We start from the raw sequence: 24,435 nt of genomic DNA on the forward strand, positions 1-24,435 counted from the left end.
CCGTGGGGCTCAACGGGAACCATGGCCTGAGCATGCTGTAATGCACACGCCCGGACTGACTGGCGTGTGCGTGTTTATGTAGTGATTCCACTGTGCCATGAACCGGAGAGTGCCTGGAGGGGCGTAACTAAGTATCTGCCCGATCCGACCAAGGTCGCACGACGGCATACGACGCCAGTGCACCAGGGAGAAACCGAGCAGAGGAACCAGGGTCTACTCCAGGTCAGACTCCGGACACGGCTGTTGACCCACACCGGGGAATACAGGAACAGGCAGACTAGGGCGCAGGCTGGGTAGGGTCCAGTACAGACTGGGAGACAAATTTGAAACCGCAGACGCGGTGGACAGAGCTGAGCAAAGCGAAAACCGCAGACGCGGTGGACAGAGCTGAGCAAAGCGAAAACCGCAGACGCGGTGGACAGAGCTGAGCAAAGCGAAAACCGCAGACGCGGTGGACAGAGCTGAGCAAAGCGAAAACCGCAGACGCGGTGGACAGAGCTGAGCAAAGCGAAAACCGCAGACGCGGTGGACAGAGCTGAGCAAAGCGAAAACCGCAGACGCGGTGGACAGAGCTGAGCAAAGCGAAAACCGCAGACACGGTGGACAGAGCTGAGCAAAGCGAAAACCGCAGACGCGGTGGACAGAGCTGAGCAAAGCGAAAACCGCAGACGCGGTGGACAGAGCTGAGCAAAGCGAAAACCGCAGACGGTGGACAGAGCTGAGCAAAGCGAAAACCGCAGACGCGGTGGACAGAGCTGAGCAAAGCGAAAACCGCAGACGCGGTGGACAGAGCTGAGCAAAGCGAAAACCGCAGACGCGGTGGACAGAGCTGAGCAAAGCGAAAACCGCAGACGCGGTGGACAGAGATGAGCAAAGCGAAAACCGCAGACGCAGTGGGGACAGGGCTCTGTACACACGGAACAGACTAGAAGGGAATGGCAGAACCAGATACCCACAGGGTACTTGCAGAGAAGTAGCGAGTGGACCACAAACTCACAAACGGAAGTACAGTGACAACGAGCAGGAGTTAGGTACGAGTTCAGACTCTGCAGAAAAAAGGGAAAGTACGAACATAGAGAAAAACAAAACAGGCTAGGAGAGTATTCAGACAAGAACAGACACAGCAGCAAGATACAGGAGCGGGTCTAGGTATGCGGTCCCTAGAAGGCGGAACGAACAGGCAGGAGCGAGTTCACACAGGCCTGGAAATACAGCCTCCAGGATAGGCAGAAGACAACAAGCTAGAAGATAATACAGACAGGACACAGTTCAGACACGGGAACTGATACCGAAGGCAGGAAACATAAACGGGACCTGGCATATCAGTGACCAAAGGCCAACTGATAGAACACAATGCTCAGGCAGGGATTCATTGGAGCAGCTGGGTTAAATACCAGATGGCAGACAGCAATAGGCTGAGGACGCACAAGGGGTGTGCCTGCAGCAGGTACAAAAAGCAGGAAGTGATCGGGTGCCGCCCTTAAGCAGCAGACACAGAGGCAAACAGACAGCATGGAGGGAAGCCAGGCTAGCAAACTGGACTGGAGATCAAGTGCGCGCTCTTGCACAGTGGGAGATGGACCACTATGCAAGGACGCCGCCAGGTATGTTACATAATGCACTCGCCATGGTCCTCCACGCGGTATAATGCACTCGCCATGGTACTCCACGCGGTATAATGCACTCGCCATGGTCCTCCACGTGGTATAATGCACTCGCCATGGTCCTCCACGTGGTATAATGCACTCGCCATGGTCCTCCACACGGTATAATGCTCTCTCCATGGTCCTGTATGCAGTATAATGCGACAGTATAATGAACTCCCCATGGTCCTCCACGCAGTATAATGCACTCCCCATGGTCCTCAACACAGTATAATGCACCCCATGGTCCTGTATGCAGTATAATGCAGCCCCCCATAGGGTAAAATGCAGCTTCCCCCCCACTATAGGGTAAAATGCAGCCCCCAGTCCTCCAGTTTTATCAGTATTCACTGATTTATAAATAAATACATACTTACCGCTCCTCGTTCCCCACTGCTTCAGTCTCTGCAGCGCGTCTGTGTCATCACCTCAGTAGCTGCCATCTCCACTGTCTGACAGCGTGGAGCGTCAACACGCCGCTGCGTCAGACGCAGAGGAGGAATGATGGGAGAGAGAGTGTCACATGACGTTCCCTCCTCCATCATTGCTATCAACCAGGGCCGACTCCAGATTTTCGTGGGCCCCGGGCGAAAGAGTCTCAGTGGGCCTTTTAACACATACACCATTCATGATGCACAGATACCGTAGAGAAATATAGGTATAGTACACAGGGCCCAGGCTGTCCCCTCATCCTTCATATACTGTATGCAAACATGCACACGCACACATTACGCAGACACGCACACACACATTACGCAGACATGCGCACACACACAGTACGCAGATATGCGCACACACACAGTACGCAGATATGCACACACTCACAGTACGCAGACACGCGCACACACATACAGTACGCAGACATGCACACATACAGTACCCAGACATGCGCACACACACAGTACGCAGACATGCGCACGCGCGCACACGGTACGCAGACATGCGCACACACAGTACGCAAACAAGCACACACACAGTATGCAGACATGCGCACGTGCGCACACAGTACGCAGACATGTGTGCTCGCACACGGTACGCAGACATGCGTGCTCGCACACGGTACTCAGACATGCGCGCGCACACGGTACGCAGACATGCGCGCGCACACGGTACGCAGACATGCGCGCGCACACGGTACGCAGACATGCCCGCGCACACGGTACGCAGACATGCGCGTGGACACGGTACGCAGACATGCACACACACAGTATGCAGACATGCGCGCGCACACAGTACGCAGACATGCGCACGCGCGCACACAGTACGCAGACATGCGCACACAGTACGCAGACATGCGCACACAGTACGCAGACATGCGAACGCGCGCACACAGTACGCAGACATGCGCACACGGTACGCAGACATGCGCACGCGCGCACACTATACGCAGACATGCGCACGCGCGCACACGGTACGCAGACATGCGCGCGCACACGGTACGCAGACATGCGCGCGCACACGGTACGCAGACATGCACACACACAGTACGCAGACATGCGCGCGCACACAGTACGCAGACATGCGCGCGCACACAGTACGCAGACATGCACGCACACAGTACGCAGACATGCGCACGCGCGCACACAGTACGCAGACATGCGCGCGCACACGGTACGCAGACATGCGCGCGCACACGGTACGCAGACATGCGCGCGCACACGGTACGCAGACATGCCCGCCCACACGGTACGCAGACATGCGCGCGCGCACACGGTGCGCAGACATGCGCACACGGTACGCAGGCATGCTCGCGCGCGCATACGGTACGCAGACATGCGCGCACCCACGGTACGCAGACATGCGCGCGCGCACACGGTACGCAGACATGCGCGCACGTTACGCAGACATGCGCGTGCACACGGTAAGCAGACATGCACATACACAAACAGATACACAGATAACTACACATACAGACATACATACATATTTGAACACATTCTTAAAAACACATAAAACAGACATATAATATATATATACACACAGTCATACACACTGACATACACACAAGACACATTAGAAATATACTTAATATGGGGATTGGTGAATCTGGCGACAAGCCTGTGTCCAGTCCAGCTGTGCAGGGCCGCCGGCTTGTCTGATGGCCATCACAGGCCCTGGACCATCCGAGCGGTCCACTCGCCGTTGGGGCCCACACCGCTTCCCCAACATCTCCGCAGGGAGGACCTCCGGCGGTGTTTGATTGCTGGCACTTCATCAGGGGCCCCCTCCTGCTCCACCGGCGCTACTTAATTGACGGCACTTCATCAGGGCCCCCCTTGGGGCCTCTCTTCATCAGGGCCCCCATCGGGGCCTCCCTTCGTCAGGAACCCCCTCGGGGCCTGCCTTCATCAGGGGCGACGGCAGGGGCGACACAAGCACAATTAAAAGCGCAGTGTCGCCCCTGCCGTGTCATTACTACAATACACAGCCACACAGCGCACTGCCATGCCTGAAGACAGTGCCGGTGGGAGGCGGCGGCGGCGGCAATCAAGCAGCTGAGCGGTGAGTGAAGGAGGGGGGGACTGCTATGGGGCCCCCCCAACTCACGGGCCCCATAGCAGTCGCTTGGCCTGCCGCCATTGGCGGATGCCACTGGCCGCCGTACTTCCTGCTGGGTTAAGCAAGTGACTTTTAATGGAGAATTTTTGGCATCACTAATCATGTTTTCTGTCATGCAATTTTCTTGTGTAAATACGGTTGAAAAAAAATCATTTGGCATATTCGCTTTTTCCTCATCCACATCCACCATTACACCCAGACTATTTTTAAGGGGGCAAACACTATCATTTTTTAGTTTTTTACTATTTATCTAGTTAAAGAATATTTTGGGATTATTTTTACTTTCTCTGGCAATGAGTCTCTCTGTCTCAATCTTTGCTGCCTTGATTTAGTTTTTACAGAATTTATTTAATTTTCTGTATTTATTTAATGCCTCATCACTACCTACTTGCTTTAGTACTCTAAATGCTTTCTTTTTGTCACTTATTGCGCCCCTTACAGCTCTATTTAGCCACAGTGGTTTCCTCCTATTTCTAGCATGTTTATTCCCATAGGATATATATTGTGCACAGGTCCTATTCAGGATGCTAATAAATGTCTTCCATTTGCTTTGTGTAGTTTTATGTCTCAGGATAATCTGACAGCAACACCTCAACTGTTCTTGGAATCAGCATAGGGTATTAGTAATTTATTAACTAATTGCCATAAGCAAATAATCCCTCAACTCAAGATTCTCTATTAATATATATATATATATATATATATATATTTACCAATAACAATAAAAGAAAATTTGTGCAATTTTAAAATTAAAATGAATGTGTGGTCTTTATATGGTCTTGATGTAAAGCATTCTAATTTATTATCGGAGATAAAGACAAAAAGCCGGCACCTGTGTATTTCAATTACCTTGCGCTGCTGATACTGCCTGTGAGCGGCGCTATTGGTGGCCGCTTTCAGGCAGCACGTGACCCCCGGCTGCAGCCGGCGCTGACATCCGCTGATGTCACGACAAGTTGCGGCTGCAGCCAGGGGTCCCTCTTCCGCGTTCCACCAGTGGCTGCTGGGTCACACCCGGCTTCCACCACGCGCTCTCATTCACTGGGAAAGCGTGCGGTGGATGCTGGGTGTGACGCAGGGGAATAACTCCGCCCACAACCCAGCAGCCACCGCGGGGACCCCAGCGCTGAGTCACGCCTCTCTTGTCGTGACGTCAGCGTGGGGTCATGTGCTGACTGTGAGTGGCCACCTGCTCACAGGCAGTATCAGCAGCGCGCGGTAATTAAAAGGAAGGTTGTATTTATCATTAAAACACACTGGCATTTTTTTAAAAGTACCGAACAACCCCTTTAAGCAGCAATGTTACAAAAGCAGCCAGGACACCTCATCCCACGCAAGTCGGGTGCATATCTCAATGGAAACAGTGAGCAATCCTCTGTGTCAGTAAGAGGATAGATAGCACTCACCGACTGTAAAAATACCAGTCTTTATTTCATCACTTTAAAACCTAAGAGCTGGGGAGTAAGTGGAACATATTGTGGATGACGGCCGTTTCGCGCTTCCTTGCGCTTCTACTTGTCTCAAGATGAATGCTATCTATCTTCTTACTGACACGTTCTAATTAGTGATGAGCGAGCATGCTCGTTACTCGAGATGAGCGAGCATGCTCGTTACTCGAGATGAGCGAGCATGCTCGTTACTCGAGATTTACAAGCATGCTCGTTACTCGAGATTTACAAGCATGCTCGAGCGAGCACCTAGTATCTTCAGCATGCTCAGAGTAATGTTAAAATCACTCCCGTGTGCATGATTTGCCACTGTTTGACAGCTTTAATACATGTGAAGAATGCTTAAGAAGCAGCCATTTCTCACATGTATTAAAGCTGTCAAACAGTTGCAAATCATGCACACAGGAGTGATTTTAACATAACACCGAGCACGCTGAAGATACTCGGTGCTAGCTGAAAGGGTTAACAGAACATACTCGCTCATCACTAGTTCTAATTTATTAATTTGTCACCAGTGAGAGAAACTATATTATCTTTTCCATGGTATCACCTATATTCATTGATAATGAACACGTCCACTAGAGGGCGTCTCCTACTAGTTTGACGTCTCACTGCCAATAGTTCCCATATAATGAGGGACTAACCACATTACTGGTAGCAGAGAGGTTCTGGAAAAGTGAAAATGGCTCCTCGTCCCCCAAAAGAAATTCAGCAAATTCTACTCTCCCTAATGCAAATGCTCCCCTCCCTTCTGAGCACCACAGTGTGCCCAAACCGCAGTTAGCGTCCATATCTTTGGCATTTCTGTAGCGATGAGAGTCGGCCTAATTAACTGGTGCATGTCTCCAGAAGCATGAGCTGGGCACTATGTACAGGCACTACTATGTACTGGGTACTACAACGGCAGTTTGCAATTTTCACTCAGCAACATCCACTGCTGCTTGTTTCTGGAAAACACCCATGGAGTCAAAGTCTTCACTACACCTGTAGGTAAATTCCCAAAGGGATATATTTTCCAAAATGGGATCACTTGAGGGGGTATTCTGTTCTTCTAGCACTTAGGGGCTTTTTATATGGAATCCTTTGCTCTAGGAGGCGAATAGTGTTCCGTCCTTCCCGAGTCTCGCCGTGTGGCTAAGCAGTACTGTACAGCCGCATATGGGGTATTTCTACATTGAGCAGAAATTGTGCGATTAATTTTGGTGCCATTTTTATCCATTTCCCAGTGTGAAAATGTAAAGTCAAGGGCTAAGACAAAATTTTAGTGGGAAAAATATTATTTTTTCTTCACTGCCCAATAGTATAAAATTCTGTGACCCCCCCCCCCCCGTGGTGTCAATATGATCACTGCACCCCTAGATTGATTCATTGAGAGGTTTAGTTTGTAAAATGGGGTCTCTTATGGGGGAGGTTCTATTGTTCTGGCACCTCAGGGGCTCTGCCAATGTGATATGGCACCCTCAAACTAGTCCAGCAAAATCTGAACTCCAATATGGCACTTTTTCCCTTCTGAGCTTTGCACTGTGCGTCAAAAGTAGTTTTCTTCCACATATGGGGTATCGGCGTACACAGGAGAAATTACACAACAAATTTTCGGGTCCATTTTCTCCTGCTATCCTTGTGAAAATGAAAAAAATTGGGGCTAAAACAACATTTTTGTGGGAAAAATATATTTTTTTCATTTTCACAGATCAACGTTGTAAAATTTTGTGAAGCACCTGTGGTTTCAATGTGCTCACCACACATCTAGATAAGTTCCCTGAGGGGTCAGGTTTCCAAAAAGAGGTCACTTGTGGGAGTTTTTCACTGTTTAGGCAAATCAGGGGCTCTCCAAATGCGACATGACACTCGCAGACCTGAAAGGTCTTGAAATTACTGTTGCAGAAGGTCCTTCAGCTGCTCAGCTCCTGCAGCCTCCGGTTTCTGTGATTGGGGAGGATGCGGTGTCAGCTTTCTCCTCCATCACAGGAAGCTGCCTCCGGACTATAAGACGCACACACTTTTTAACAAGTTTTTTTTGTTAAAAAATGCATTTTATAGTCCAAATAATAAGGTAGATAAATTCCTTAAGGGATCTAGTTTCCAAAATTGGTTCACTTGTGGAGGTTTTCCTCTGTTCAGGCACATCAGGAGTTCTACAAACATGACATGACACCTGCAGACCATTCCATCAAAGAAACGTCATTCCTTCCTTTCTGAGCCGTGTCGTACGCCCAAAGAGTAGTTGTCCCCCACATATGGGGTATCTGCATACTCAGGGGAAATTGCACAATAAATTGTGTGGTGCAATTTTTCTTGTTACCCTTTTGAAGAAGCAAAATGTGGGGCAAAAAAACATTTTTGTGGGAAAAATTAGATTTTCTATATTTTCACGGCTCAACATTATAAACTTCTGTGAAGAACATGGGGTTCAAGGTGCTCACCATACTTCTAGATAAGTTCCTTGAGGGGTCTAGGTTCCAAAATGGTGTCACTTGTGGGGTGTTTCCACTGTTTAGGCACATCAGGGGCTCTCCAATCGCGACATGGCGTCCGCTAATTATTCCAGCAAATTTTACATTTAAAAAGTCAAATGGCGATCCTTTTCTTCTGAGCCCTGCCATGGTCCCAAAAAGTTGTTTTCCCCTACATGGGATATCAGCATGCTTAAGAGAAAATGCACAACAAATTTTGGGGTCCATTTTCTCCTGTTGTGAAACTAAAAATTTCCTTCCACATTCCATTAATTCCTGTGAAACACCTGGAGGGTTACTAAACTTCTTGAATGTCGTTTTCAACACCTTGAGGGATGCAGTTTTTAGAATGGTGTCACTTTTGGGTATTTTCTGTCATATGCATATTGACAAATTACCGAGGGGGTAAAAAAAACTCTGGTTGAGGGGTGTATAAAAAAATGTCTTATTACTGCTTTACTAAAATGTGGTAAAGAAGTAAATTAAAACTACACTAGTTTGTCTGTGCCCTTACTGTGATATTAAGTCTCTAGAAACTGTATAGTATTACGATACATCTGATATCATGAGCTCATTATATTCATTATAGTTTTCCTCTGTCTGCAGTTTATAGATTAATTGATCAGATTATTTACTAGGACATACACAGGTTCCCTAGTGCTACCAAAAATATATACATAGCCACCCCAACACGTTTCGCCATGTCTGGCTTCCTCAGGGGGCTGGGGCTATTAGTGGCTGGACAGAGCCTGCACCGCCAAGAGCTTCTTCCGACGTCTCTTCCATCACCAGCACTGCCTGCAGAATGAATAAACGGTAATTACTTACCGGTAATTTGATTTTCCTGAAACCCATGACAGCACCATACGAGCGTGTAGGATCCGCCCCTATTACCGGACAGGAAGCCCTGAGCACAAAATAAGAAGGCAACTCCCACTTCTTCCTTCAATGCCACCCCAGCGTAAGAGAATTCTCCTGATTGTTTAGATCATCGTGGGACACTCGATTTGGACTACTACGGAGGGGTAAGGATAAAATTGTGGTTTATTATTTTACATTTTATTACAGGTGATCGATGGCTTCGGGGAATTAGGTGAGTATAGGTGTATTTTTTTATTTTTTACTTTATTTTATGTGGCGATCATAGAATCATAGAATGGTAGAGTTGGAAGGGACCTCCTGGGTCATCTGGTCCAACCCCCTGCTCAAAGCAGGATTCACTAAATCATCTCAAACAGATGTCTATCCAGCCTCTGTTTGAAGACGTCCATTGAAGGGGAACTCACCACCTCTCGTGGCAGCCTGTTCCACTCATTGATCACCCTCACTGTCAAAAAGTTTTTTCTAATATCTAATCTGTGTCTCCTCCCATTTAGTTTCATCCCATTGCTTCTAGTCTTTCCTTGTGCAAATGAGAATAAAGATGATCCTTCTACAATGTGACAGCCCTTGACATATTTGTAGACAGCTATTAAGTCAGCTATTAAGATCGGTAATGTATAAACTAATTTATTTTAGGTAACCACTGGCCACCAATGAAATGTATTTAAAATTTATTGGCGACCAAAAACAAACAAAAAAATATGGGGGCCTAAAAAAATAAAACATGTATAGGGCCAAAAATATAAACCTATGGGGGCCAAAATAACATATGGGGCAGTTTAAAGGACACAGTAGGGCAATTTAAATAGCAGGATCAGGCTGATGGGAACTACTGCTCCCATCGAGCTGATCCTGCTGGCACGAGTGGACGGGGGACAGACATAGGCCGATGGGAGTAGTAGTGTCACATCGGCCTATGTCTGCCTGCACGCAGACACCGCACACACACCAATTATACATCATACCACATACATCAGGGAGCGAGGAGCGCAGCACAGAACGGGAAAGCCGGCGGTATAGTCTTTTCACTGCCGACTTCCCCGCCCGGGTCCTTCACTCCCCGCTCCTTGGTGCTGCGCTCCCCGCCCGGTCCTAACTTAGGATCGGGATGGGAGGCTGCGGGGAAGCAGTATGGGGCTGTGTGATTGTTTAAAAGCCGGCGGCTTTTTACCGCCCGCCGGCTTTTAAACGATCAGGAGAATTCTCCCACGCTGGGATGGCATTCTGATGACAGGCTGGATCGCAGCTGAGCGCTGCCATCCAGCTTGTCATCCTTCAGAGACACTGCAGAGTGCAGGCATTATGGGAACTTCCAATTCCGGTATCCGATATTCTAAAAGTATCGGAACTCCGATACCGCGAATATCGGTCGATACCCGATATTTCAGTATCGGAATGCTCAACACTATTCAGGAATGATCGTATTTACACTATTCCCCTATAATAGCATTAATTCTGCAACTTTATAATCCAACCATGTAGATTGTTAGATGAAAATAGTTCAAATGAAAAATAGATTAGTTTTCAAGCAAAGAAACTAAGTAAACTGAGTGATAACCATCACCTCTGATACCCTTTTTTTTTTCCAAAGCAACTCATTCAGAAAGAGATCTAGATCTCTTACGGTATTGGACAAATCTCAGATGGTCTTAAGCTAAGGTATTAGCATCCGGTCCCGTTAAACATGTACCTTAAGTACGTATCATCCTGTTCTTGAGTAATAATCAGAACAGTCTTACCTCAGTGTGAAGGCATTCGTCTTAACTAGCAAAGATGCTTCTCCTTCACCACAGGAGTCTCACCGATACAAGGACATTTTAACTCATCCACTAATTCCTCCTTTTATAGGTTTATTGCAGCGCTGCCGTCTTATCACTCCAAGAGCGCACTGACTGGATATTTAACCAACTCGCCACTTAGTTGAGTCTACCAGTTTATGACTTTAATCGCAAGAATACATAGTGTAATATGGTTCCATTGACTTAATTTCCAATTTGTCCATCTGCACTTCTAACTGGGAGGATACACTGGTCTTGAAATAATTTTACCAGATCCTGCATAATCATGTCTGTCGAGCAACTCCATTAGGAAGATGGACTGGGATATTTACTGGTTCGTCAGTCCCATACCAGCGAGTCCAACTCATACCTCCCTTAGTAGGGCAAGCCGTTAGTGCTGCCCGACTCAGTACAATCAAGTTTATCTTTCCATTCCGAATCAGGAGGGTAGATTGAGGCAATTTTTGGATTATCAACCATAGTTACCAGTGAGTCCAGCTCGCACTTCCCTTAGGAAGGCTGATCGGTATAGTGCTGCCTTACTTGGCACAATCAAGTTTATCTTACCATTCCATACCAGGAGGGTAGTTTGGGGCAATTGGTAGTCTATCAACCAACTCATACCTCCCTTAGGAGGTCAGACCGGTATAGTGCTGCCCTCTTGGCACAATCAAGTTTCTTATCACTGTAAGCCAGAAGGGTAGATTGGGGCAAATGTTGGATTTTCAGCCCCCCACCGGTGACTACAACTCGCAGCTCCTCCTACCATTTCCTATCAGGGGGATAACCGTGAGGCTCAATGCACAAACCATGAGTCCTAGCCGTGAGGCTCAATACACAAGCCATGAGGCCTAGCCTTGAGGCTTTATACACAAGCCATGAGGCCTAACCATGAGGCTCAATACACAAGCCATGAGGCTTAGGCCAAAAAAACGTAGGTAGGTACGGAATCATTAAATTTAGATTCTTCCAGACTGATGTTATCATTTCAGCGCCCAACTGGGCCCCTGCTCATTGCCACTCACTAGAGGTAGCTATAGAACTCAGCATGGTGTTCCATGATTCACTGGTGTTCCATGATTTACGGCTGCTCCAGCCGTGAGCTCCAGGCTTCTACATCCTTGAGGACAGGAAACCACATTGAAGGAGGAAGTGGGGGTTGCCTTTTTATTTTGTGCTCAGGGCTTCCTGTCCGGTAATAGGGGCAGATCCTACTCTCTCTCGTATGGTGCTGTCATGGGGGAAGGGAAAAAGGTGGCTCCTGGTGACAGAAGCAGATGTCACAGTAGGAGATCCCAGAGGAGATAGGACACACCATTTGCAGAAGCTCTTATATGACACAATGGCAGAAAACCAGATCAGTAGAAATCACCTTAAAGTGGCTCCATTTTGGAAATTATATTCCTCAGTGAATTAATCTATAGGAGTAGTGACTATTTTGACTCCAAAGCCACTTTCCTGAAATTAGCACGCTGTGGATGTTGTAGAGTGAAAATTGCACATTTGTTGTTTTATAACCCAACACATAGTGTCCAGATTGTGCTCCAGGAGACACACACCGTAAATTAAGTGGGTTCTTCTCACTATAGTAATGCCAAATACATGGATGATAAATGTGGTTTGGGCACACTGCAAAGCTCAGAACAAGGGGGAGATTTGACTTTGGGAGAGTGGATACTGCTGGATTGGTTTATGGAAGCCATGTTGCTTTTCAAGAGCCTTTGAGCCACTAATAATGTGGAAACCTCTGTTTTTCAGATGATGGACCTGAGTGAGGACTTGTTTTTTTGTGAGATGAGAAGTTTTTCTTGGTATTATTTTCGCTTACATAACATTGTTTGGTGGCTTTTTATTCCATATATGGGAAGCAGAATGAACAAACAATTGAACACCACGCTCTTCTGGTTCATCCTATGAGGTTATCTATTAGACTGTGAACTGTCATTGTCTTGGTGAATAATTCAATTTTTTTGCATAACTTCCCATTTTTACAGACAGTTTAAGTAGAAATGTTCAAAAATATATAATTACATGGATTTTTTATTAAAAAATAATAATTGGTTTTATTATTGGCAGATGATTGTACCAGGAGATCAGAGGGACAGCTGACATCTTCAATTTTCAAATCAGATAATTTTGAGATCTCAGAGGATACAATTGAAGTGAATGCCATTACTCCAGATATACCATCATCCCTTCACATCAAAGATCTGTCTTCTGATCCTTTGAAACAGATCCTGTCTTCTGATTCATTACCGACTACTCAGAAAAATCAGAGTCACAAAATAAGCATTAAAAAACAAATTGCTCCTAAAGCAAGGAAGCCATTTTCACGTTCAGAATATAGAAATAGTTTTCCCCTCAAAAAGTCTTTTCTTAAGCATGAAAAAATTCACAAAGCGAAGAATAGATTTTCTTGTTCCAAGTGTGGGAGATGTTTTAATCAGAAATCAGATTTTGTTAGGCACCAGATAACTCACACAGGAGAGAAGCCATTTTCCTGTTCAGAATGTGGGAAATGTTTTACAAAGAATTCAGATCTTATTGGACATCAGAGAACTCACACAGGGGAGAAGCCATTTTCATGTTCAGAATGTGGAAACTGCTTTACAGTGAAATCAAATCTTATTGCACATCAGAGAACTCACACAGGGGAGAAGCCATTTTCATGTTCAGAATGTGGGAAATGTTTTATAAAGAAATCAAATCTTATCAGCCATCAGAGAACTCACACAGGGGAGAAGCCATTTTCATGTTCAGAATGTGGGAACTGCTTTACAGAGAAATCAAATCTTATTGCACATCAGAGAATTCACACAGGGGAGAAGCCATTTTCATGTTCAGAATGTGGGAAATGTTTTGCAAATCAATCAAATCTTATCAGCCATCAGAGAACTCACTCAGGGCAGAAGCTATTTTCATGTTCCGAATGTGGGAACTGCTTTACAGAGAAATCAAAGCTTATTACACATCAGAGAACTCACACAGGGTTGAAGCCATTTTCATGTTCAGAATGTGAGAAATGTTTTGTACAGAAATCAAATCTTATCAAACATCAGAGAATTCACACAGGGGAGAAGCCATTTTCATGTTCAGAATGTGGGAAATGTTTTGTACAGGAATCAAATCTTATTAGACATCAGAGAATTCACACAGGGGAGAAGCCTTTTTCATGTTCAGAATGTGGGAACTGTTTTACATTGCAATCAACGCTTATCGACCATCCGAGAACTCACACAGGGGAGAAGCCATTTTCATGTTCAGAATGTGGTAAATATTTTGCAAAGAAATCAAATCTTATCAAACATCAGAGAATTCACACAGGGGAGAAGCCATTTTCATGTTCAGAATGTGGAAAATGTTTTGTACGGAAATCAAGTCTTATCAAACATCAGAGAACTCACACAGGGGAGAAGCTTTTTTCATGTTCAGAATGTGGGAAATGTTTTACAGAGCAATCAACGCTTATCGAACATCAGAGAACTCACACAGGGGAGAAGCCATTTTCATGTTCAAAATGTGGGAAATGTTTTAACCAGAAAGCGCATCTTGATAGCCACCGGAGAACCCACACAGAGGAGAATGCCGCAGCTACACCCAACTAGTCTCTGTACAGACTAGAAAGGCCCTAGCTGCACAACTAAAAATACTACGGACCTAATTCTCTAATTGAGGAGTTTCTCGTACCTCCTGAGGAACCAGAGGGGAGGCCACAACACACTGTCAACCAGGGGAAAGGAAAGTATGAAGTAAAATACGAAAACTCTGAGTGAGAAACTAAAACACATTCATATAGGGCAAAGAAGGCAAGCTAAGGAGAACCACAAATAAAAAGAACAAGTATAATCTCCCAGAAACCTAACATTGTTAGAATGAAAAGGTACTGGGAGGGAAAGCAAACTGACCGGAAGGATAGTTTCACCTTTGTGGTGAAACTTATACAATTCATCCCCACCAACTGTAAATGTAAACCTGTCCGTTTATAATGACCACGGACAAGATAAAGATTCCCAACTCACATCAGGACCACAAGATCCCAGGTACTTTCAGCTGCATCACAACTAATGTAGTGTACTTAATTATATGTACCAAAGGTCCAACTGGGGGTCTGTATGTAGGGGAGATGGGGCAAAAACTTAGAACAAGGATGAATTCTCATCGCCACACAATAAAAGAAAAAAAGAATAGATCTACCTGTAGCCAAACATTTTTGTATCCCTGATCACAGCATCATGGACATGAAATTACTTGTATTAAAAGGTAACTTCAAATCTCAGAGAGACAGAGTTATGACAACCTTTGACACACTTGGAGCAGGAATGAATGTGTCACTTGGATTTATGTCTTTTTACTAGTGATGAGCGAATACATTCGGCACTATTCTTTACTCTCACGAATAGTACACAATTCAGGCTCTTCGACGAGTCATTAGCTATTCACCTCGGTATATTCGAGTGACCCGCCCAGCATGTTTGGCGCTTTATTTGCAGCCAATGAACATGCTGGGCTTGCTTGCCAATCACAGTAATGCCGTTGCCATCTTTGTTGTGGCATTACTGTGATTGGCTGGCCTTACAGCATCGTAGGGGGATATTTAAGCCCTGCTGGCGCCATCTTGCGCTTATCACATCAACGTAGTGTGAGCGTAGGGAGAGTGAAAGCAGCGTATAGGGAGAGTTCCTGAGTCCAAAAAGCTCTTTTAAGAGCTATTTAGAGTGAAGATTAGTTCTCTGTTAGGTTCAGATAGCGTAGGGTGAGATTTAATACGAGGGAGAGGAAAAGGGAGGCAGGGTGTTAGCATTGCAAGTACATGCTGCAGATCTCTGCTAGGTTGCATTGTGTATAGTCAGAAGCATATAAACTGAAGAACATGGCCGTATAGATAAACCATAGTTCATATGTGGGCGCTCTCAATAAAGTACAACCTACAAAAAGAGTGGAGTGACTGAGCCCCAAAAAGAGTCAGGTCACCATCATAATGTTTTATTGTGTATCCAAAATCTAAAAAGAAGGTCCCACGGACACTCCTAAATAGAGTACAACCAATAAAATGGTATGTCATGGGTGAAAACTACAAAAAGGACAGAGACAACGATGTGAGTCCACAAATATGAGTACACGAAAAGAAGTGACAATATTATCAATCCAAGTATCAATAATTCCAGTTACCAAGTAAATGGACAACGTAACTTACAATTAATTACATTAAATGTCCTATGTTAATCCATTCCTGGACACTTCAACATGAATAAACAACCAAAATATCCAGGTCAATATATACTAAACGTCTGGACAATGAAGAGATACCAGCTGCTTATAAAAGATATAGATTTTATTTAATCAAATTGATAAAACCAATTAACAAGACAGGGCAACAACCTCTATAAGGGAGTGACACATACATGAGCTGGGAGGGAAAATGAACCCCCAAAAAAGGCCAAAAAATTGAACGTCACTAGTAAACAAGAAATTAATTAATATAATGCCATATTCATACAATGTGCTTGTTACTAAGTGGCATGAATCATACACATGATGGTAACATAACTTAATTTAAATCAATACTGAAGAGACTATCCTAATGAAAAAATACAGCCTAAAATGCCAAAGTTTAAGGTACCAGTGCTTCAGTGACTATGATGGTCATACAGGTAATGGATAGCTATGTCATGATGTAAAACAGGCCTATGAATACAGGTAAACTGCAGACTGTGATATTTCAGTTTTTCTTTTTTAATAAATTTGCAAAAATTTCTACATTTCTGTTTTTTTTCAGTCAAGATGGGGTGCAGAGTGGACTTTAATGAGAAAAAAATGAATTTTTTAGAATTTACCAAATGGCTGCAATGAAACAAAGAGTGAAAAATTTAAAGGGGTCTGAATACTTTCCGTACCCAGTGTATATATTAGTATAAAATAACCCCTATACATTTAAAACCCACATCTAACATAGTGATACAATAATTCACATAGACGACTATATTGTCACTGTAGTCTTCTATCCCACAGGTATAGGGTCATCCGCGAGGATAGACGCGCAACTGCCTTGCTCGTACAGTTGAGCTGGTCCCCCAGCCACTGGAAACGGACATCCCGCACGACCCATCAACCCAGGCAAAAGCTTTCCTAAGGCTGAATAAAAACAATTAAAAACAAGCACCAATACATATACAATAAAACCATAAGATATTAAAAGAAACCCCCATCTACTCATTAGCCTCTATTATAGGAAGGAACTGAACCCAAAGCTTTCATTAAGTCCTGCCGGTGCTAGGGTACCCAGTCGATAGATACACTTACTCTCAAATTGTGCTAAAATCCTCCCCAGGTCCCCTCCTCATGCTCCCATGATGACTTGATCAATATCTATGATGCGGAATTCTCTTGGGCTGCATTGATGGTGATGTAAAAAATGGCGTGGTAAAGTTTTGAGAGTGTTAGGGTCTTCCACCATTTTGACTTTGATAATGTCCCTAACATGCTCTCTTACTCAAATTTTTAATTCTTTAGTAGTAAGTCCGACATATCTTTTTACAAGAACATTGGGCATAATAAATTACGCCCTTCGAGGTACAATTTAAATGTGCCCTTATTTTAAATGTTTTCGAGCCACCAAAATTATCAAACTTCTTTGCCTTCTTCAAATAACCACACGCCTTACGAAGCCCGCATGGGAAAAAAACATTAATCTCTTTCCTGTTATCCTGTTTATCTCTACATCTCTCCAGATCATAGTGACTGTGAACCAACAGATCTTTTAAGTTTGGACTTCGCTTTGCCACCATTGAGGGTGCTGGGGGGAGGATTTGACAGAGGATAGGATCTGTTAATAGAACTTGCCAGTGCTTCTGTAAAATTGATCTCACTTCAGGCCACTGATTGTTATATACCAAAATAAATCGTACCTCCTCCGATATGTTGATGTTTTTTTTATTGCCATAAATTAATTGATCTCTTGGGGTTCATGCTGCTATCCTGTAACCCCGTCTGATTAACCTACGGCTATATCCCCTCTTCAAACCGATTAGCCAGTTCTATCGCTTGTTCCTCAAATGTTTTCTCATTAGAGCATATCCTCTTGGCCCTAAGGAACTGACCTATTGGAATTCCTCTTATGGTGGAGGGTGGGTGTGCCAATTCTGCTTGTAACAATGAGTTTGTCGCAGTTGGTTTCCTAAATATGTCAGTAGTTATAATACCATTCTCAGATACCCACAATTTTTAAATCCAAGAAGTCCAGACTTCTTCCGAATTTATATATTTATAAGTATGCAAATTGTTATCATTCAGCTTGGTCATAAGCCTCTCCAAATCTCTGGCCGTAGCCTCCTAGACAAACCATATATCATCAATGTATCTCATCCTTCCCTGGACCAAGTCCATCTCAACAGTCCTATCCCCCTGGAATATATCCCGCTCCCACGCCCCCCATATCGGAGCCCTTTTGTTGTAAGTAGATGTTCTTTTTGAAAATAAACACATGTCGAAGGACAAATTCCAGGAGGACCACGAGCAGCTCGGCCAGGGACAGCTTGAGACCACTTGACCTCAGATACCACTCTAATACCATCTTCATGTTTGATGGACGTATAAAGTGTCTCTACGTCTGCAGTGACCATGACTATATGGTCACCGAGGCAGAGGTGATCCAATCTTTGTAGGGTGGCCGTGTTATCTTGCAGGAGGGCAGGCCAGAGACCAAGGGCTTCAAGTAGTGATCAATTACACTAGATATAATTTCACACAAACTGCCGATACCGGCAACAATTGGCCTACCTGGCGGATCAATCAGATTTTTGTGATGTTTTGGAATTAAGTAAAAGGTGGCCAAACGGGGCTGTAGTTTGCGCACCATATCCAACAGCTCTTTTGGTATCACACTCTGTTTGAATGCCCCTTCGAGGATAGACACCAATTCATCCTGGAAAGAGGATAGGGGATTATGAGAAAGTTTTTTATAACAATGGGGGGTATTCAGAAGTTTATATGCCTGCTTTTTGTAAAGGCTGACTGGCCAGACGAGGTTTCCCCCCTTGTCCGCAGTTTTAAAAGTAACATCTTTCAATTTTTGTAAATATTTTAGCGCCATTTTTTCCATTTTACTTATGTTAGATTTCCAAGGCGTACATTGGGAAAGATTCTCAATGTCCAAAGTGTCCAACTTAGTGAATACCTCAATGGCAGGACATAGGCTGAGGGCTGGAAATTTCTTAGATCTCTTACATAGATTACGGAGAAAGTCACTAACCTCTGAATTACTTTCTGCCTCCAGAGATTCCAGGGTTTCCAATGCTTCCCTTTCTTCTCTGGTAGGAAATAGGTCATGTAACGCTGTTTTGTAAAGTAATTTTTTGTAAATGAGTTTCCTTGCAATTAGATGTGTATCTTTCACCGTCGTGAACTGGTCTAGGTGATGAGAAGGAGAATAGGTAGGACCCTTCTCTAAGAGTGTTAGTTGAGTTGTGGATAAGGTATGGGTAGATAAATTAATTACCTTATCTGTCACCACCTACCTTTTATATGCAGCTGATATCTCTTCTTTGTCCAGACGTTTAGTATATATTGATCTGGATATTTTGGTTGTTTAACGTAACTTACAAGCACGGTATACAATCATGCATATGTGTTATCCTGGCACAACGTTGTGGACAACGCCCCCCGAAGAGCCTCACGCGAAACGCGCGTCGGGGCCCCAACGAGACACCGGTCCATACAGCACTATGGGTATGTTATGACTCATCTTTATGTCAGTGTCAATTTCTCTTCCCAGGCAAGGTTAGTATATTTCTGGACATCATAGAAGGTTACACATGTCTTATGGGCACCTTTACTGTTATGATGCCAGGATAACACATAAACATGATTGTATACTGTGCTTGTAAGTTACGTTGTCCAATTACTTAGTAACTTGATTTATTGATACTTGGATTGATAATATTGTCACTTCTTTTCATGTACCCATATTTGTGAACTCACATGGTTGTCTCTCTGTCCTTTGTGTAGTTTTCACCTATGACCTACTATTTTATTGGTTGTGCTCTATTTAGGAGTGTCTGTGGGACCTCCTTTTTATATCTTTGATACACAATAAAACTGATTTTTTTATCTGGAATCATTATGATGTTGACCTGACTCTTTTTTGGGCTTTCACTCCACTCTTTTTTGTAGGTTGTGCATTGTGTATAATGTAGGAACAGATTATGGGAGTAGGGAGAGAGGCAGGGTTTCATATCCAGTACCATAATATACCAGCATGTACTAAACAATTTTTTCAGCTTATTAATATTCCTGGCCTATTGCTGAAATAGCGTATATTTATCTAGCAGTTTTGCGACTGGCGCAAAGCCTGCTGAGCTATGCAAACGAAACAATTTACCAGTAATTTTCCTGAGTCTGCTGTTTGCGTGTATCATAAAAAAAAATAACAAAAAAATTACTCTGCTATTGGTTAAATAAATAGCGTATATTTATCTAGTAGTTGTGCAACTAGCGCAAAGCCTGCTGAGATGCGCAAACATCGCTATTTTCCTGAGTCTGCTGTTGCCGTGTCTAATAAAGCTAAAAAAAATTACCCACACATTACTACATACTGGGACTTTATACATAACACATCTGTGAGGCTACTTGTGAAAAATAAAGCCAGGGATTTTTTTTTCATAAAGCATTCAATATGGGAAAGGGTGACGTTAAGGAACGAGGATGTGGATGTGGCGGTGTTAAATAATACTTCTTTCTGTATTATTTTTCTCTATCGAGGACTTCGCAAAGTATCAATATCAAGATTTTCTTATAAAAAAAGTATTGATTTATTCTTGGATTGTCCATTAAAAATAATCAGATTGCAGCAGGTACATACAATAATTAGATAGTTACAGAGTGATTGTCCATAATTAGCTTAATTGTTGAGATTCACCCATCTTTCCCTTGGATCCTGCACGTGTGTCCGGGTAAAGAACGTGTTTCCTGGGCCTACATTAGTTGCTGGTTTACACACGGATCCTTGTCTTGTGTCCTGTGGAATGGCAAGCCACCTCCCTTTCTCTAGCATGGGCTTTTATAGCACCTGTTATTTTGTATATGGTAGTGAACTAAAAATACACACACAAATAGCGCATGTCATCTAGACACCCTTAGCATGAGGCTGATGCAATCTTGTATAGAACTCAGAATTAAGAATAAAATTAATATCCATAATTAATATTTAACAATAGTTAAGAATAAAATGAATATCTGTAATTAATATTTAACAATTCCCCCTTTTGAGGATGAAAGACACTTGAAATCCTCAAAAAAGATAGGTTCATCATTAGGATAACAGGATCATTTTTTTCTTCTTCTTCCTTGGCAATATCATTTAATGTCCATAATAATAATAATAATATCACTATCGGATTATTGTTAGATAATGATGTGAATTCATGTTATGGTAAGCCGTGACTAATATTCATTTAACATGTATAATTATACTTCCCTATATCTAAATTGAAGCAATCGCGGGTCCAATCGTCATCATCTGATGTCATCGGGTCTTCGTCTCGTCTTCTTCTTGGTTCTTTTATAACGCAGTCTTTAGATGAAAACTCCTTTGAAATAAATGATAGCGTGTAGATATTGTACAGTCCATAATTGTATTCATTATTGTTCAATCCATAAACTGTTCTCTTTATTAGAAAGATCATGTGTGTCAATTGATATTCGTGCAGTGTCACCTGGACTTACGTTGGATCGTCTTTGGATAATTCTGGAATCCTCCGTGTCGTCCGCACTGGTCTCGTGTCACTTCTGGAACAGATGTGACATTTTTGGTCAGCAAAGCAAGGGTTAACTTGACACTTCCCTGCTTTATATAGCACCATAACCAGTACTCAGTCCTTAATGTACAGGATATATGTCAGGCTGGCAGCTTTCTGACAATTACCTGTTCACCAGCTTTCAATGAAGCGTTGCAGGTGATAAGAAACCACTGGAACGTGATGAAACTTGAACACAACACAGTACATATAGGATCATCGTCCTCTGCCGTCCTGGTGATCAGTGGTGTGAATTGTATTTGACACAGTCTATTATAACACTCAGCATTCACAACATCTTTACCTTCTGAGACGTCCGGATATCGGTTGTTTCTTCTTAGAACTTTTGAGAGTCTCTTTGATTTATAAATATTAAAAGTTTTTATTAAGATAGAATTCATAATTGTGATGTCTTCATTGAAGTCTTTATTCCCTAATCTGATACCAAATCTGGCAATTTTCCTAACCTATAATATCACAGCGTACCATAGCAATCAATAATATCCATCTAATTATTATCAAAATATAAAATTAATTATGTTTGGAATAATAAACAACAATAGATAGTAATTCATTATTAATCAAGTTCTCCATGTGATAGAATATTTTTGTGTCATGGGTGTAATTACCTTTTCCAACCCATAGATGTCAGTGTGTTTTGAAACAAATGTTTTTATCTTTATTAAACCAATAATACCAAAGAATGTATACTCATGGACCAAAATGAATAAATATATGAATGAATGACTTGTGTTTACTCAGAAAATGTAAACATTTTTTCTTCTTATATTCGAACCCCCTCATTAAATTTAATGAGGCAATATTCTTGTACTAGACATTACTTTATTAAATATTAATGTGTTTTCTCAATTGAGATATTGAACTGAAATAATAAAATAAAAAAAATGAGAATTATAAATGAAAAATGGAAAAATAAAAAAATAAGTAAGAATAAAATAAAAAAATGAAAAATAAAATTAATAATAATAATAATAATAATAAAAATAAGGCCTTAATATGTTAATGACAAATGCAGAGTAATTATATTCTCCATGAAAAATACCCTTATTTCCATTATCTGGATGATTTCATATTTGTCATAACCTTGTATTACCAAAAATGATTCAATTATGCAACTTTGCATGTAATACCCTTCTTAATTTTACCATTGTACCTTATTAATATTTCTTCTTCATTAAAATGTGTGAAAAAAAAGTATTGATCAAAAGTGATTATGTAATCAGGATCAAAAAACACATTTTCCCCTTAATACCAAAAATTATTATTTTATAAAATAATTTATGTATCAGAACCAAATTAAAAAATAATTATTCTATAAATATTTTGCATAAATTTCATATCAATGTGTAGCATAGATTTGTCTGAAGCGGTGTGTACCTATTTAGGTAACCATTAAAAAAACAACCTTTAATATTATAAAATTATCATGTGGAAAATTATTCTAAATGTAAATTTGCTTTGTAAACCATATTGATGTGTAGTTGCCCTTATCCACTATTAACTAAATCAAGAAATAATAATTACTAAAGAAATATAGAAATATATTATGTAGATAATAATTAATTATGTATTATAATTTTTCAGAATTAAATATATATTTGTACATTCACATAAAGAAACGTTTTTTTTTCCTTGCACACGAGGTGAGGCCTCTCACAAAAATCATACTTAGCAGCTGCTCATTTACTCATCTGTCAAACATTCCACATATGACGTTATAGATATATTTATACCCAAAATTTTTGTATAATTTATCAATGCGCATAGTAAACTATTAAATGTAATGTCTTAATATTTCTTTGAATATTCCCCAAGTACATATAATATAATATGAGAGTAATTCACTGAAATTTAAGACACTTGGAAAAAAAATACTCTTGACTTGCAAAAATAGGAATGTCTTAGATTCTTTTTTTACTGGCTACCAGGTTTTAAGTTACGTCAGCTGAAAATAGAATGAATGGGATTCTATACTATTTGCTCAAAGTTCAAAGGCCGCAGCTGTCACACGTCATGCTGTAAAGCAAACACTTCATGCACAGAAAATATTAATAAGTGTTACACATAATATAGTTCAACTAGTTATATTGTTATTTTAAAATGTTATACACATAAAATCATGCAATTTTTTCCAACTTCCTGTGTGAATAAAGAAAAATCCATTTAGAGTTTGATCAAATCCTGCTTTGTAATGAAAACTCTAAGGAAACATAAGAAATAAAATTAAATATCAAATTCATAAAGAAACAGAATTATTTAAATATCTTATACATATATTGGTTGGTTCTAATATAATTCAAAATATTGCTACTTTAATTTATATATGAGGTTCTAATTTATTAAATTTTAATTATTACTATAATTATATCTATAAATACAATTATACACAATCTCTACTGTATACAAGTGTGTGTATATATATATATGAACTAGCAGATACTATGTAATGATACAATTTTACTTTATAAAATAATAAATAACTAATGATATATTGTATAACACTTTGATGCAACATATAATTAGTTTTTTCCTTAGCCATTCCCTAAACAAAATCTTCTTTCTCTGTCAAAAATGTCTAGAAAAGCTCTGTTTAGAAAAGACATTTTTTCATCCTTAAAGAGAGTCTTCAGCTTATATTCCATTATGTCATTCTGAGCCGGTCCCTGTCTGTCAATTTCAGCCATTTTTATTTTTAGGCGAAGACGGCCAGAACTTTGAAACTGTGAAGAAATTGACTTTTGCATCATCTGATATGGCTTATAACATATATGAAATCTTCTGCGTATTTCATAACATTTCATTATGGGGATGACTCAGTCTAGGAGAGTTTGATATTGGCTTTTGAGAAGATTTTACCTTTT

At 41.9% G+C, this 24,435-nt stretch overlaps 1 protein-coding gene across 1 annotated transcript in view; it reads left to right on the plus strand.

The window, feature by feature from the left end:
* LOC141212727 (uncharacterized) overlaps nt 1-18,057 on the plus strand; it is a 32,607-nt gene extending 14,550 nt beyond the window's left edge. The window contains exon 6 of the mRNA XM_073665034.1: nt 12,840-18,057. Within this exon, the coding sequence (XP_073521135.1) occupies nt 12,840-14,368 (1,529 nt within the window). The 3' untranslated portion in view covers nt 14,369-18,057. The remainder of the gene's footprint in view (nt 1-12,839) is intronic.
* Nucleotides 18,058-24,435: the final 6,378 nt, after the last annotated feature.

This window comes from Phyllobates terribilis, unplaced genomic scaffold (genome assembly GCF_046119375.1).
Source record: "Phyllobates terribilis strain yellow unplaced genomic scaffold, ASM4611937v1 Scaffold_183__1_contigs__length_3771566, whole genome shotgun sequence".
Lineage (NCBI taxonomy): Eukaryota > Metazoa > Chordata > Amphibia > Anura > Dendrobatidae > Phyllobates > Phyllobates terribilis.